The 13,434-nt window shown below is 46.9% G+C and overlaps 1 protein-coding gene across 2 annotated transcripts in view; it reads left to right on the top strand.

The window, feature by feature from the left end:
• The window catches only part of ILRUN (inflammation and lipid regulator with UBA-like and NBR1-like domains), a 30,048-nt gene extending 17,016 nt beyond the window's left edge, over positions 1 to 13,032 (top strand). The window contains exons 3-5 of one of the 2 annotated variants that reach the window (XM_084276076.1): positions 76 to 273; positions 2,960 to 3,288; positions 12,312 to 13,032. In XM_084276076.1, the coding sequence (XP_084132202.1) occupies positions 76 to 273; positions 2,960 to 3,288; positions 12,312 to 12,347 (563 nt within the window). In that variant the 3' untranslated portion in view covers positions 12,348 to 13,032. Of the gene's footprint in view, positions 1 to 75; positions 274 to 2,959; positions 3,289 to 8,118; positions 8,592 to 12,311 lie in introns of those variants that run through there. The other variant, XM_084276077.1, reaches the window with a different exon arrangement.
• The last annotated feature ends 402 nt before the right edge of the window (positions 13,033 to 13,434 follow it).

Below are 13,434 nucleotides of genomic sequence, written 5' to 3' on the forward strand. Positions count from 1 at the left end.
ATCCAGTCTTACACAAACAGACACAAAGCTTTTCCTGGTGCACTGTCAGTAATTCGTTCTTCTGTTTAATCCCAGGGACAGAGGCATGGCCCCCAGGGGTTTGTCTGAAGTATGTGGGGGGAGACCAATTTGGCCACGTAAACATGGTGATGGTCAGGTCCCTGGAGCCACAGGAGATTGCAGATGTCAGCGTTCAGATGTGCAGCCCCAGCACAGCAGGAATGTATCAGGGACAGTGGCGAATGTGCACCGCCACGGGACTCTACTACGGAGGTGAGTGAGCTCTTTTTCTGGTGTCACAGGCTCTTTGTGACATTCCCACCACAGGTAAATGGACACTCCTGGCCCCTTTGCAGACATTCTCCTGATAACCAGTGCAGGTAGAAATCTGCTGGCTCTGAGACCCAATATAGACAATAAAATCAAGAAAATATCAAGTGAGCTGTTGTGTTGCCTTGGTCGGCACAAACTGTTTTCTAAACACTGGAACAAATTGCAGATTACATGAAGCTCTGGAAAACAAATGGACTTGCACAGTTCTCCTGGAGACGCTCTCCCAATTGGTCTTTGTTGGGACTGTTTCCCGGTGCTGGATATCGTGAGCTACATGTGGGCATCAAATCTATTGCAGTGGCAGACTCCTCACCTGACAAGTTCAGTTACAGCCCAAGCTTTAACAGTGTCACTTGGTGCATCTATTGTGAACCAGTTTTCAGTGTTTAAAACCCACTTTTTGATATTTTGCCTGTTGCCAGCCTGAGCCACCAACATCTTCCATTCATCTGGAGCCTTTCTGTCATCTTCAGCCAGCTTCAGTTTATACTGAGAACATCTCCGTGTCTGTTTTGGCAGTTGGGAGTGTCTCCAGTTACATGGGTTTGAGTGAGATGTTAGCACTGGGGAGTCAGAAATAGCTCCCTGCTGGGGAGCTTTGGCAGCGTTGTTGGTGTGTCGGGCTCTGTGGTGTCACTGGAGGGTGGAACTTGTCCCTGGAGAAAGGGCAGCGATTCCTCCGTGCGGGTTGAAAGGCCCGTTCGCCGCCAGCCCTGCGTTTGATGGATAAACCCACTCTCTTCCCCTAACCCACTGACAGAACGACTCAAGGCTTCGCTGAGCTCCCCAGATGATGGGTTTTGGAGGAAAACCACCTACAAATGAAACTCCCTTTGGCTACCGAGCTGCCAGTCGAGGAAGCCCATCCCCTGTGTAGTACAGCTCGCAGCTCTCCCCATAGCTCTCTGCCCCCAGCGCTCAGGCGGTGGGGGTCCCGGGCTGGCTCCTGGGGGGGGTCGGGTCCCGGGGCTGGCTCCCGGGGGGGCTTTTCCATCCCGGCCCGGCCTCTGGCAGCAGCGGGGCTGCCGGGCGGGCTCCCGGCAGCAGGGGGCGGCGCGGTGCCGCTCCGCACGGCGCGGTGATGGGAGGAGGCAGCGGGCACCGCGCTGGGCGGCCGGGGGTTCCTGCCCTGGCAGAGCGCTGGGGGCCTGGAGCCGGGAGGGAAAATCCCCCTGCGTGGTGTAGGGAGGACATGGAGGTGCTGGAGAGGGTGCGGAGAAGGGCAGCTGGGCTGGAGGGGAGAGGCTGAGGCAGTGGGGCTGTGCAGCCTGCAGGAAGCTCCGGGGAGACCTGCTCGCTCTCCACAGCTACCTGAGAGGGGGCTGTGGGCAGGTGGGGGTTGGCCTCTTCACCTGATGACCAGCACCTGGAAAGAGGGAATGGGGTCAGGGTGGATATTAGGAAGAAATTTTTCCTGGAAGGAGTGGTGAGGCACTGGCACAGGCTGCCCAGGGAGGTGGTGGAGTCGCTGTCCCTGGAGCTGTTCAAAGAATAGGTCGATGTGGTGCTCTGGGAGATGGTTTAGAGGTTACAGTGGTGTAGGGCTGACAGCTGGACTTGATGGTCTTGAAGGTCTTTTCCAACCATGATGCTTCTATGAGTTGGGCTGTCAAATGCAAACTAATGAGCCCAGCCCTGTTAGAGCTGGGGAGGGCTGGGAGGAGAGCTTTGGTGAATTAATGCTGCTGGAGGAGTGTGGTGGTGAAACCCAGCTGCAGAAGTACCTGCTGCCTCCTCCCCCCGGCAAAGAGCCCCTTGTAGGTTAACACTTGACTGCAGAAAACCTGGAAACAATTGCACACAACACAAGGAGCTGTTATTAGATCTGCTAAGATAAGATATTGCTGCTGCTCTTATTCATTTTCCCTCTCCATGCAGCAAAACAAAGCTGGAGCACATTTAATGAAGAGGTGGGGTTAAAAAAGGGGAATAAAACTAAATGTATTTATGTAAATAGGCCATAATATTTGCATGAAGTGTAACTGAATGGTAAGTAAAATAACAATCTTATCTGTGTACAAGAGACACATGCATTGAGTAAGAACTGTAAATATGTTTCAGTAGTTTGTGGATTCATGTTAATAGTCTCTTGAGCCTGGGTATCTTATCCACCTACTGTGAGTGTTTTGGAACAGGAAGGGAAATGTTTTGCAGGGAATTGTCATAAACGTAATTACCTGCAAAGACACCCTTTTGGGGTTTTATTTTAATAGTTAAGCCTTTCAAAGCTAAATAAAAACATTGCCTTTTCTTTACTGTGAGAGTAGAAAATTGGCACTGGTGTCTCCTGGTTCTCACTTCAGCCTTGCTGCGTAGCCTTGGGTAAAGTCACACGCAAGATTCCCTTTTTTTGATGCATCCTATTGGTATAAGGATGAGCTTCAAGTTGTGTCAGTTTGGGGTTCTATGTGTCCTTAGCTGGTTGGTGTAAGTTCTGTAGGAGTAAAGCTTGCCTCGTTTCCTTGTGAGCTTCACTGGGACTTGGGATGCTTTATAAAAACACATTTCAAACAGTCTCCTTTTTCCTCACTGCTGTAAAGGGTGGAATTGATGTTCTGTTTTCCTCCTCCTGCCTCCTTCACAAACTCCACCTAGCGACAACCCGAGCGTCTTTCTCTTTCCGCAGACGTCATCTGGGTGATCCTCAGCGTGGAAGTTGGAGGACTTCTAGGTGTAACACAGCAGCTGTCGTCCTTTGAGACAGAGTTCAACACGCAACCGCACCGCAAGGTAGAAGGAAATTTTAACCCCTTCGCCTCTCCACAGAAGAACAGGCAACCAGATGAAAACAACCTAAAAGACCCTGGGGGTTCCGAGCTAGGCACAATCAGCAAAAACACATGGGGGCCTGCTCCTGACCAAATCGAACAAGATCAGAATGGACTCTCACAAAACTCTGTAAATCTCTCCCCCAGCAGTCACTCGAACAACTTGTCGGTAGTGACATACAGTAAGGTAGGTGCCCTGGGAGAACAGGAGAATGGGTAGGTGATCAGACTGTGGTGTGTGTAATAGTTCTTCGTTACAAACTGCAAAGCCCTTCCCTTCTGCTTCTGCCAGACCTGCTAAGGAAGGTTTTTGAATTTGACTGTCTGACTCTGCCAACTCCTCATGTTACATTAAAAGATTCTTTGCCTCTGATAGACTCTACCAGATCCACCTTTTTGGTTTTTGCTTCAAGTTCTTCTTAAAGTTTATATAATCTCGTCTGGGTGCTGTAACTATTAGTGGCTGGAGCCTTGCTCCAGTTGCCTGTGCAAATGAGTCAAAATATCTCTCTAGATGTGCTCCTGAGTTTTATGTCATTTTGAACAGAGAAAAAATAACCACACAACCCCCAAAACTTAACATTAACCAGATGACTTCTCTTTGGCTGGTGTGGGGAGACTACAGAGCTCAACATTTTGATCCCAGAAGCTACCTGTCAGGAACAGTCAATCAAAGGACTATTCCTGTCTGTGTCCTTATCTTGTTTATAATTGTAGGTGACTCTTAAATTATCTTTACTTTAAATCTCTCTCAAAAGCTTGCTTGGTGGATGCTATATGAGTCTGAGTGATATTTTGACTGTTTTTATTTGCTTGTGTGTGAAAAAACGACTTGCAGGCTTCTTTACGATTCAGAATCCACCTGTTAATGCAGCCAGTGTGTGTAGGTGTGTACTGTCGTATGTCAAACTAGTTTGATTTTGAAAACTCCTTTAAAAACGCTTTACTGTACTTTAAGCAGGCTGTGTAGGACAATAACACTTGGTTACTGAATGACTTAATAAAGCCCTAATGTTAGTTCACCTACAGCACTTTAGTTCCTAACTGGATGAACTGCCTGTCCTCTACCAGTGGATCTTATTTTAGTGACCTACCTTGCACCAGGGCTCTGCATATGATTTTTTTACTGATGGCATGCGTGGGATTAACTGTTTGCAGACTACCAATCGCCCTTTCTGTGGTTTGCACCCTAAACATAACTTGCTACAAGCTGTATTGGCTCCTGCTTCAAGATTCTCACTCACTGCAAGTGAAGTGGATGGCTTAGGAGATGAGTAAAACACAAAGCCTTTCGCCTGTGGGTTCAGGTACAACCTGCACTGGCAGTGACTGACAGTCGCTGCCTTTTAGAGGTTGCTTGGCAGATATCCGTGTCCCCTGAAGAGACAGATGAGTGTCTGACTGCAGAGGCTGGCTGTACACTGACACAGCTGCTCTGCACAAGCTTTCTCAGGTGCTTCAGGCAGGGAGTGTGGCTCTGTGGCTGTCCTTGTACGTTCCCCAGCAAAGATTGGTAACAGCTCTTTGTATCAGCTGATGAAAAAGACAAACTACAGCTTGGCTGAGTTGGTGGAGTTTCCTAAGGCTTTCAGAATTAAAATGGTAGGTTTAACTTAGGTGGGAAAACTCAATTCCACTTTTGGTGGCCAACCTTAGGCTGGAGGTGGCTTTTATTCCCCCCCCTTGCCCATTTTTTGAGTGCAGAGCTTGGCAATTGCTTCGTGGCTGATTTGCACTTGGAGGTGGATGGATGTGGAACTGCCAATGTGTGCACCTCTGAGCAAGCTCCTGTGTAGAGATTCTGGATGGGGGGGTTGGCAGTAACGTGGCCTTCCGTTTTCTGTAGGGTTCCCCTGGTATATATCCTTACCCTGCATAGTGGGAGTGGTGTGGGCACCAAGAGGTAAATGTACCACCAGATTCCCTTGGCTGAGGAGTAGATGCTTTGTCTTCTCAGAGAATATAGGTGTGACACAACAATGGCTGTTGGAGGTGTAGAGGACATAGCAAAGGTCAGCTATGTGGAAAAGAAAAGCCAAAAAAGGACACTGAAGCACTAACAGGATTTCACTAAATCTAAATGTAAACTGGTTTAGCTAGTAACCCAAAGTCCACAATCAGTACTCGTATGAGATGTGTGAGCCATTATAATCTAACCTCAGATCTAGGGTAGGTGGCCTTTCTCCCTTTGTTGTTGTTTTGGTTTGAGGCTTTTTTTCCCTTTTTTTTTGTATTTTCAAAATATTTTGGGGTGGATTTGAGGTGGATTATCTGAGATAAAAGCAGGGACTTGATGGTCCTTTTTGGAGATGGGGTGGGGCATGTGAAAGTTCTTTGGCTTTTTGAGGGCTTTTTTTTTTTCTCTCTCCTGCAGTGTTTCTATTTGTGATACAATAAAACAAGGTAGCTTTTCCTTTGGAGGCCGTTACAAGGTAGGTCTGCAGATCAGAGTCCTGTTCCAGCCCTGTCATTCCTGTCCAGGGCTGGAGGCATTCTGCCACAGACTTAATAGTCATATTGGTATGATACTGCTTCTGTAGTGACCAAGCTTGAGTAGGTTTGACATCCTGCATACTTGGTCTTGCTTAAAATTGCCAGATGAACGTGTTCACCTTCCCTAGTTGAGGTCTAGTGCTGCTGCATGCCTTCTTCCTGCCATCTGGAAAAGAAGATGCTGGTTTGGATCTGAAAAGGGGTGATGTGTAAGCAGTATCCCCAGCTTAAGTGGGAAAGCCTTATTGGGGTTGATGTCAGAAGTTCTACACACCTGATCAGCAGACAGTGTTCCAGTGCCTGTTAGGAAGAGCCCATCTTCCCCAAGGGATGACTCCTCTGTGCTGCTGCTGGAGAAAGGGAAAGCAAAGCTGTTGTCTTGTGATTGATTCTTGATGTGAGAGGCTTTATTTCAAGTTCTAGGAGCAGACAAAAATACCATGGGTTGGTTCTGTAGCTGTGTGTTAGGATTCCTGGATTTGCTTTATCTTGGGCAGGACCTCTGATGTTCTTGTCTGCTTTCATGGACCCAGAGGACAGAGTGAATCCCCAGTCGTGTTTGGCATAAGCTCTTGTATTTCTTTGATTGTTGTGGAGGCTTCCCCTCTACCAAGAGGTCATGGAGAAACCCCAGTCATGCACTTGGATGAGACCCCAAAATGTTTGAGAAAACTAGCAGTTTCTGGCATCTGCAGCTGTAAAACATACTAGAAGTTGCCAGACCTTCTCTGTGTTAGTTCTCCCTCCGGTGCAACTGAGCAGGTGTGACTTTCCCTCCGAAATTCCCCAGTGGAGCCAGAGTCTCAGTGACACTGATGTGCCATCTGCTGCTGGATTGAGCAAGTATATCAATGTTTCACACGTGGAAACATTTAAAACGCTTTCCTAGGTGGCAGACAGTGTGTGGCTTGGATGCTCTGCTCAGGGAAACTAATTTTCCTGAGGGGGGAAGGGAGGGGGAAAAAATCCAACCCAAACACAACCAATAAACAAGACAAGACACTGAATTCCCCTATAAGCAGCTGATACCTGTGATATTGTTGAAACAGACCGATTGTGATCTTTATTCCTGCTGTAGTGTATGTCTTCCCTGGGTCCACCCTGCTCACCTCATCAAGTGAACTGCTGGAAAGTGGTTGTAGATCAGGGTCTGTGTTCAGGGCATTGCTTTAAGCATGTTGTCGTGTTATCTATTCCCAGTGGAGGTTTTTTGCATGTTCTTAGACTTAAAGATGTGCTTAAGTGCAGGATAGGATGCTTATCTCGGGGTAGGGATGAGCTGTATTAGAGTCCAGCTATACCCATGCATGGGTATTGTATCCTCCTCTCTGGCAATCGCTTTCTCTCTGGATTCTCAAGAGAGATGGGGCTAATATAGCTTCCTTCTATTTACTCCTGTCTCGTAGCAACACTGTCGAGGTCACTGCTGCTCTCTTGTGACAGTCTTTTACATTAAAAGCAGAAGATGCAGTCTTACAGTGCCTGGGGAATTAGAGTTAGATTTCTTAACTAAGGAAAGAAACATACAGGTTTCGATGTCTGGAGAGATCTGAGGTGGATAGCCATATACTGACGTTCAGATTGTACTTGTCACCTATATATATATAAAAATAAATATATACACATCTAAATCTGTTGCCCCTATGAATTGAGGAATTGCTGCTTTCTGTGTAATGCAGAAAACTGCATGTAGAAGTTGTGATTTTGCAAAGATTTTCCCTGTACAGAACAATTTGTGTAGTCACCCCCATAGCAAAGAGTGTTTGGCAGCTTGTCTGGTATTAATCTGTTTGCTCCCTGTGCTACCCCTGAAAGCCCAATAACACGTATTTGGAGTTTATAAAATGAAAATCTTCACACCTTTTTTTCCTGCTGTATTTATGCCTCCCCCATCTTGCTTCATCCTGTGTGGAGCTGAACTCTGGTCTCTGCTACTTGACAGCTTTCAATACATAAGGGGAAACCTCCTCTCTGTCCTTAGAGCCTTTAACTGGCTTCCCCTCTCCAAGTTCAAAAGTTGCTGCTGCTTCTAGATGTGTGCTTCTTCCAAACCAGGGCATATTTTGGAGTCTCTCTCTGAACTTGACAGAAGTTTTTTTTCACTAAGAACTGCTTGGGTACCAAACCATACTCATGAATAAGGAAAACACCCCAGAAATGTTTGTGTCCATGTAGAAGAGATGGAAGCTACTTGCACCTTGGTGTCTGAGCTTCAAAGTGGGCTAGTTACCACGTGGCTAAATTCATTTAGAACAAAGCAGGAGAATGTTGGACTCAAAACTACTGTAGCTACTCTGCCAGCCACGCTGCTACATAGCATCTGCAGGCTAAACTGATGTTGCATGAGCTGGTTTGCTTTATCTGGTGAAAGACTAGTGTGTTTGGATGCTGCATGTTAGCTCATCCATGCAAACCGACAGTCTGCCTGCTTTTGGACTGTGGGAAATGTGAGAGAACCTGATTTTAGCTTAACTTGCTCCATTGCAGGCCAACAGAGTTTCCCCTGTTCTTTCTATCTCTGCAGACTAAAAGCACGCCATTGATTGAGTTACAGGAGTAAGTTGTTGCATGGTAACTTAATCGTGTGCCTGAGCCCTCGTGTCCTTCACCCGCTCTGTGTGTCTAAACCAGCCCTGCGGCTGGCTGCACTGTGAGACGGTTCTGAACTTCCCGGTGGTCTTTAGTGCCACGCCATGTTTGCACAGCATGCATGGAACAGATACTTCAAAACAAAGCAAGAAAGCGCTCAACACGCTGCTCTTCTGTTTGCCGTGGGTTTGACGTAAGTCAGTCAGGAGAGCCCTGCGTGGCTGGGAGAAGCGCTGGGCAGGAGCGGCCGGGAGGAGAGGAGGACACGGGGACTCTGTGGCGTGGCCTGATGCTCCTGTCAGTGTACACTGGGAGACTCCTGTATTGCTGTGCAGCTGTGCGTCAGAACCGCCTGTCTCTGGAAGTGTACCTTGATTGATCGTGGCTCGGGCGCAGCGGTGAAATAAAGATAGCTGTTTGAAAGCCGGTGTGGTGATGGTTTATGGGAGATTAACTTCCTTCTGTTTCGAGCGCAGGTGCCTCCGTTTAAAGAGCTCAGTATTTACAGAGGCCTTTAACTTTCCACAGCGTCTTGATTCCCTTTGAGATACAGAAGACAAGTGATAACTTATCCCAATAACTTTCATGTAGAGCCTTTCCTTGAACAGCCACGGTCCTCTGCTCATGTTTGTGGCTAAGGGAGCCAATGGGATCCTGGGGGGCATCAAGAGGAGTGTGGGCAGCAGGTCACAGGAGGGGATCCTCCCCCTCTGCTCTGTCCTGGTCTGGCCCCACCTGGAGTGTTGAGTCCAGTGCTGGGCTCCCTGGGATCAAACAGACAGGGATCTCCTGGAGAGAATTCAGAGGGGCTACGGGGATGCTGAAGGGCCTGGAGCATCTCCCCTGTGAGGAAAGGCTGAGTGAGCTGGGGCTGTTCAGCCTGGAGAGAAGAAGACTAAGGGGGGACCTGATTAATGTTTATAAATATCTTAAGTATGGGATGCAGCGGGAAATGGTCAGCCCCTTCCCTCTGTCTGTGGGGACAGGACAAGGGGCAGTGGCTGCAAGCTGGAGCACAGGGAGTTCCACACCAACGTGGGGAAGAACTTTTCCCCAGTGAGGGTGAGGGAGCCCTGGGACAGGCTGCCCAGGGGGTGTGGAGTCTCCTTCTCTGGAGAGATTCCAGCCCCGTCTGGACACTGACCTGTGCAATATGAGCTGGGGAGCTGCTTTGACAGGGGGGTTGGACCCGATGGGCTCTGGAGGTCCCTTCCAACCCCTGGGATTCTGTGGTTTGTGGGATAGCAAGTTAGTGATCACTTCTGTGGAAGATACCAGAAGAACTGCAAGTAAATCTGCAAAGCTGCAGCTGAGCTTTTCATAAAGACAGTGATCTCATTTTGAGGATAGAAGGGAATTCACCCAATATAGCCCAAACAATTCTTCAGCTGAATGAACTCAGAAAAACTGCAGCTGGAGGCAGAACTATTTTTTGCCTGTTTGTGATGTGAAATATTGCATACAAGGGATGATTACTCTTGAGGACGCCGTATAACGGGGTTTGGTGTTTTCATTGCAGTGGTAACTCAAGTGTTCAGGTGTCAGGATGCTGTTACGCTGTGTGTGTTGAATGAATGTCATGAGAAACAATTCCTCTGCAGAGGAATGATGTTAAACCAAGTCTACATCTGATTTCAAAGGAAGTGGGTTTTAATTGTGTACATGCTCATGTACACTGATAAATCTCACGGGTAAGTGAAACGCAGTGGAGAGTGGGGATCCCAAAGGTGAGGATTTGGGGGTTTTTCTTACTGAAATTTTTCTTTACTGAAAGTTTCTTACTGGAACATCAGGAGATGCTAACCTTGATCACAGACACTGGGCCTGGTCTTGGGACTGCTTATGGGAGAAGCAGATCTAGAGACATCAGCCCGTTCACTGCAGTGTAGTGAGTGGTACAAAGCTGTGCATACTCTGATCTGACACTCTGAAGGTGAGCTCACTCCTGGGTTTGATTAACACTTGATTAGTGTAACTTTATGGCTTTAAATTAGATGCTACAGAAAACAGCATCTGAAGATCCAGAGGGTTTCCCTGAAAGTGGAAAGGTTAATGGCCTCTCACAGGCTCTGCAGAAAGACTGAAGAACTGGTCTCATGTCTGACTTAAGCTGAGGACTCTGGAGTGTGTGCTGATTAACGGTGTTAATTCCTGTATGTCACGGGGTGCTGTGGATGTCTTGATTTATGGCATGCACAGTCTGTATCAGAGAGGCTTTGCCTGTGCTGCAAACCCTGCGATCCACAAGCAGCACAACACGGGCTCTGCTCCGCAGCCGGTAGCTCCCAGCAGAGGGAGCAGGCAGCTGCTGGTCAAACCCTTCTGCCAACAGCTTTACCTGCAGGCCACTGAAACAGGAGACAGATTCTGGGCAATGGGTCTGTACAGGTAATGGGCAACAAATCCTGGTTTTCCTCTGTGGAGCAATCCTAAGGACAGTTAAGAGCTCAGCGCCTTTGGGATGAGACTGCTTAGGAATTCTGTGTCCTCTGGGAGTTCTTTTTTGTGCACTTATCCAGGTTATTTTAATGTTTCTGTTCTGCTCTTCCCATGTTCCAGTGACTGTGGTTTTTGGAAATGTTGAATATCTCAGTCTCTTGATTTTTGGTGGGAGCTGCTTCTTCCCAAGGCGAGCTATTGTGCTGGAATCTGCTGGGTGCTACCTGTTGAAAAGCTTGCTTCACAAACTGGGAGCACAGCATATCCCTAGGGCAGAAGCATCTTTGGTTTTCCATCACTTGTGTGCATTTCTGTTGATTCCCAAGTTTCCAGACTTCCCTACTTCCCTCACAGTTTGTGAGAGATCCTGTTTAATTGTCTGCTGAGCCTCCTCCCTTGCTTGAGTTTGAGAGCTGCTGTGAGATGCTTCATTTTACCATTGCCTTGTATTCTGCCACCTGCTATATCCTAAAGAATTAACTTTTTCTCACCATATGTAGCAAGATTCCAGCTGCTTAAAGCTCTTCCTTTGCAACACAGATACACAAGGTCGCTCTTGAACCTTGCGGTTTGCAACAAGGTTTAACCTAAGAAGCTGATACTTCATAGGAGTCATGTAAAGACTTGTTGGTTCTGAGGTTGATGGAGTTGTAGGAGAATGTGCAGGAAACAGTGTTTCCTAAGAGGTTTGCTCTGTTAAAGGTGAAATGGTGAAAAGTGAAGCCAGAGATTCACTTAAAACCTGAGGATGGCTTTGTGCTAATTGGGCTCTTGGCTGTCTTACTCGTCAGCATGCTAGAAAGAAACTGGGCTTTGTTTTATTAGAAGTAAAAGCATTTTCATAATGGTCTTCCCACTTTACCAATGAGCTGGGATGAGCTTTTCTCCCTTCTCTCACTTCTGACCTAAGTATGTGTCTGGATCTTGTGGGAGGACTTTGTGTGTGGTTTGCATCCCTGTGACTGGAGCGATGCCTTTCCTGCCTGTCCATCGCTTGCTGCGCTTCCTCATGGAGCCCTGGACAGCTGGTCTGAACAATAGACATCACAGAAAGGAGTTCCTGTTAACTTGAGAACTGTTACTGGATCTGTCACTTGGGTGACTCACTTCAGGATGTGAAGGGGAGAAAAGGATTCTGTAGTAACCTATAGAACTTTTTGGTTCGATGTTGCAGTTGACTTTTCACTTGAGGACAATGAAGATTGGTATCTCGAGAGGGCCAAGAGTGGTGATGTGGGAATATGGGTTTCCAAACCTTGATTTCATTCTGTTTTTCTGTTAAATAGACTCTTCTACCAGTCACAGCCTCTTACTTAACTGTTTGCTGTGCTCTTTAGAATAGCCTGGTGAAACCGCAGGTGCTTGGCCTTGTGGTGTTGTAGCATCTATAGGAGGGGTTTTTGTAGAAAACACAGGTTGCTTTGTGGTCCAGTAACTCCTGGCTATTACATGGCCAAATTAACACCTGAAAAGGTAAGTGGGTAACATCTGACATCACTTGTGAAACCAGCTATAAGCACCAAAACCTGCTGGCTAGGAGTTCCCTGAGGCTGGACAGCGAAGGTCGTGCTGGTGGGTACCGGGATGCCTTTGGTTTAGGAGCACTGGGTTGGGATGGTGTTTGTAGGGGTACACTGATCAGTCTTGTATTTCTTGTTGATATTGATTATGTCTCCAACTTTCTTTCAGGGTTTCCACGGTCCTTATCCCTTCGGACAGTCTTAAAAACACAAACACACAAAACGGGTATCGCCAAGAGGAGAATTTAACAAAGAACTGACTTTTGGGGGAAGGGAGGGGGATTCATGTGCAGACAGACACAACGTGGATCCCCCCCTTCTCTGCCTCCGTGTTCTGGATAAAGAAGATTAAAAACAAAAGCTCAGTAACTTAAAACTAGCTGTTTCCAGAGGAGAATACGAAATCTAAGTATGCATGTGTGAATGCTGGATTTCAGGAGTGTTGTTTATTGCTATGAGAAAGAAAATATACCGACACCATGGGATTTTTTTAGAAATCATTCTCACACATAATTAGGTAGCTTAAAAAGAAGTTTAAAAATGAAAAAAGCCATCTTTAAAAAAAATAATATTTTGCCTACAGAGCGGTTGTAGTTTGAGCAAATGTTTAATTTCTGTTTGTTTGCTTTATTTTCTTTGACTGAGGGACAGCGTGCATTTTTATGGAACTTGTCGTGTTTTGCTTGCTACCCAGTGGGAATTTGCTTCGTGTCTTCTGGGCTTCGTGCAGTGACTTCTTTTGGTCGGATGTTTTTTTAATGACAGGTTGGATCTGCACCCAGCTCTGCAGTTTTAATATCATCTGCTGGTTTTAGTTACTGACTTTTTAATCTTCTCTTATGTCTTCTTTTTCTTATTTCTTTCTTTTAAATTTCCTTTTGGTTTGGGTGTTGCCGTTACTTGTCCTGCGTGTGGTTAGAAACCGTGCTGAAGACCAGGTCTCAGCATCAGAGTTGGAGAGAAAGGCTCTGGGACTGGTAGGATCACGTGGAGGGCTCGTTTCTTTTCCCCATGCACGTGATGTACACACAGAGATGTGATGTACACGTACTAAGAAACAGGTTTCTTGAAGTTCAGAGCTGTCCCACGTGGTTAGCATTTTAAACCACCTTTCTGTAACTCCTGATGTACAGTAGCTGTGCCTAGAGCCACCGAATACGCGTATCAGTCTTGTGCCAAGAGGAAACCTCTCTTCTGTAGCTGTGATTCACTCGGTAGTTGTTGCAAAGCTTTACAAAAGTCACGTCGTCTTAATTTTGAATCTCCCATCTCTCTCTTACACTCTCTAAGTT

Source organism: Gallinula chloropus (assembly GCF_964237585.1).
Source record: "Gallinula chloropus genome assembly, chromosome: 27".
In the NCBI taxonomy this organism is placed as follows: domain Eukaryota; kingdom Metazoa; phylum Chordata; class Aves; order Gruiformes; family Rallidae; genus Gallinula; species Gallinula chloropus.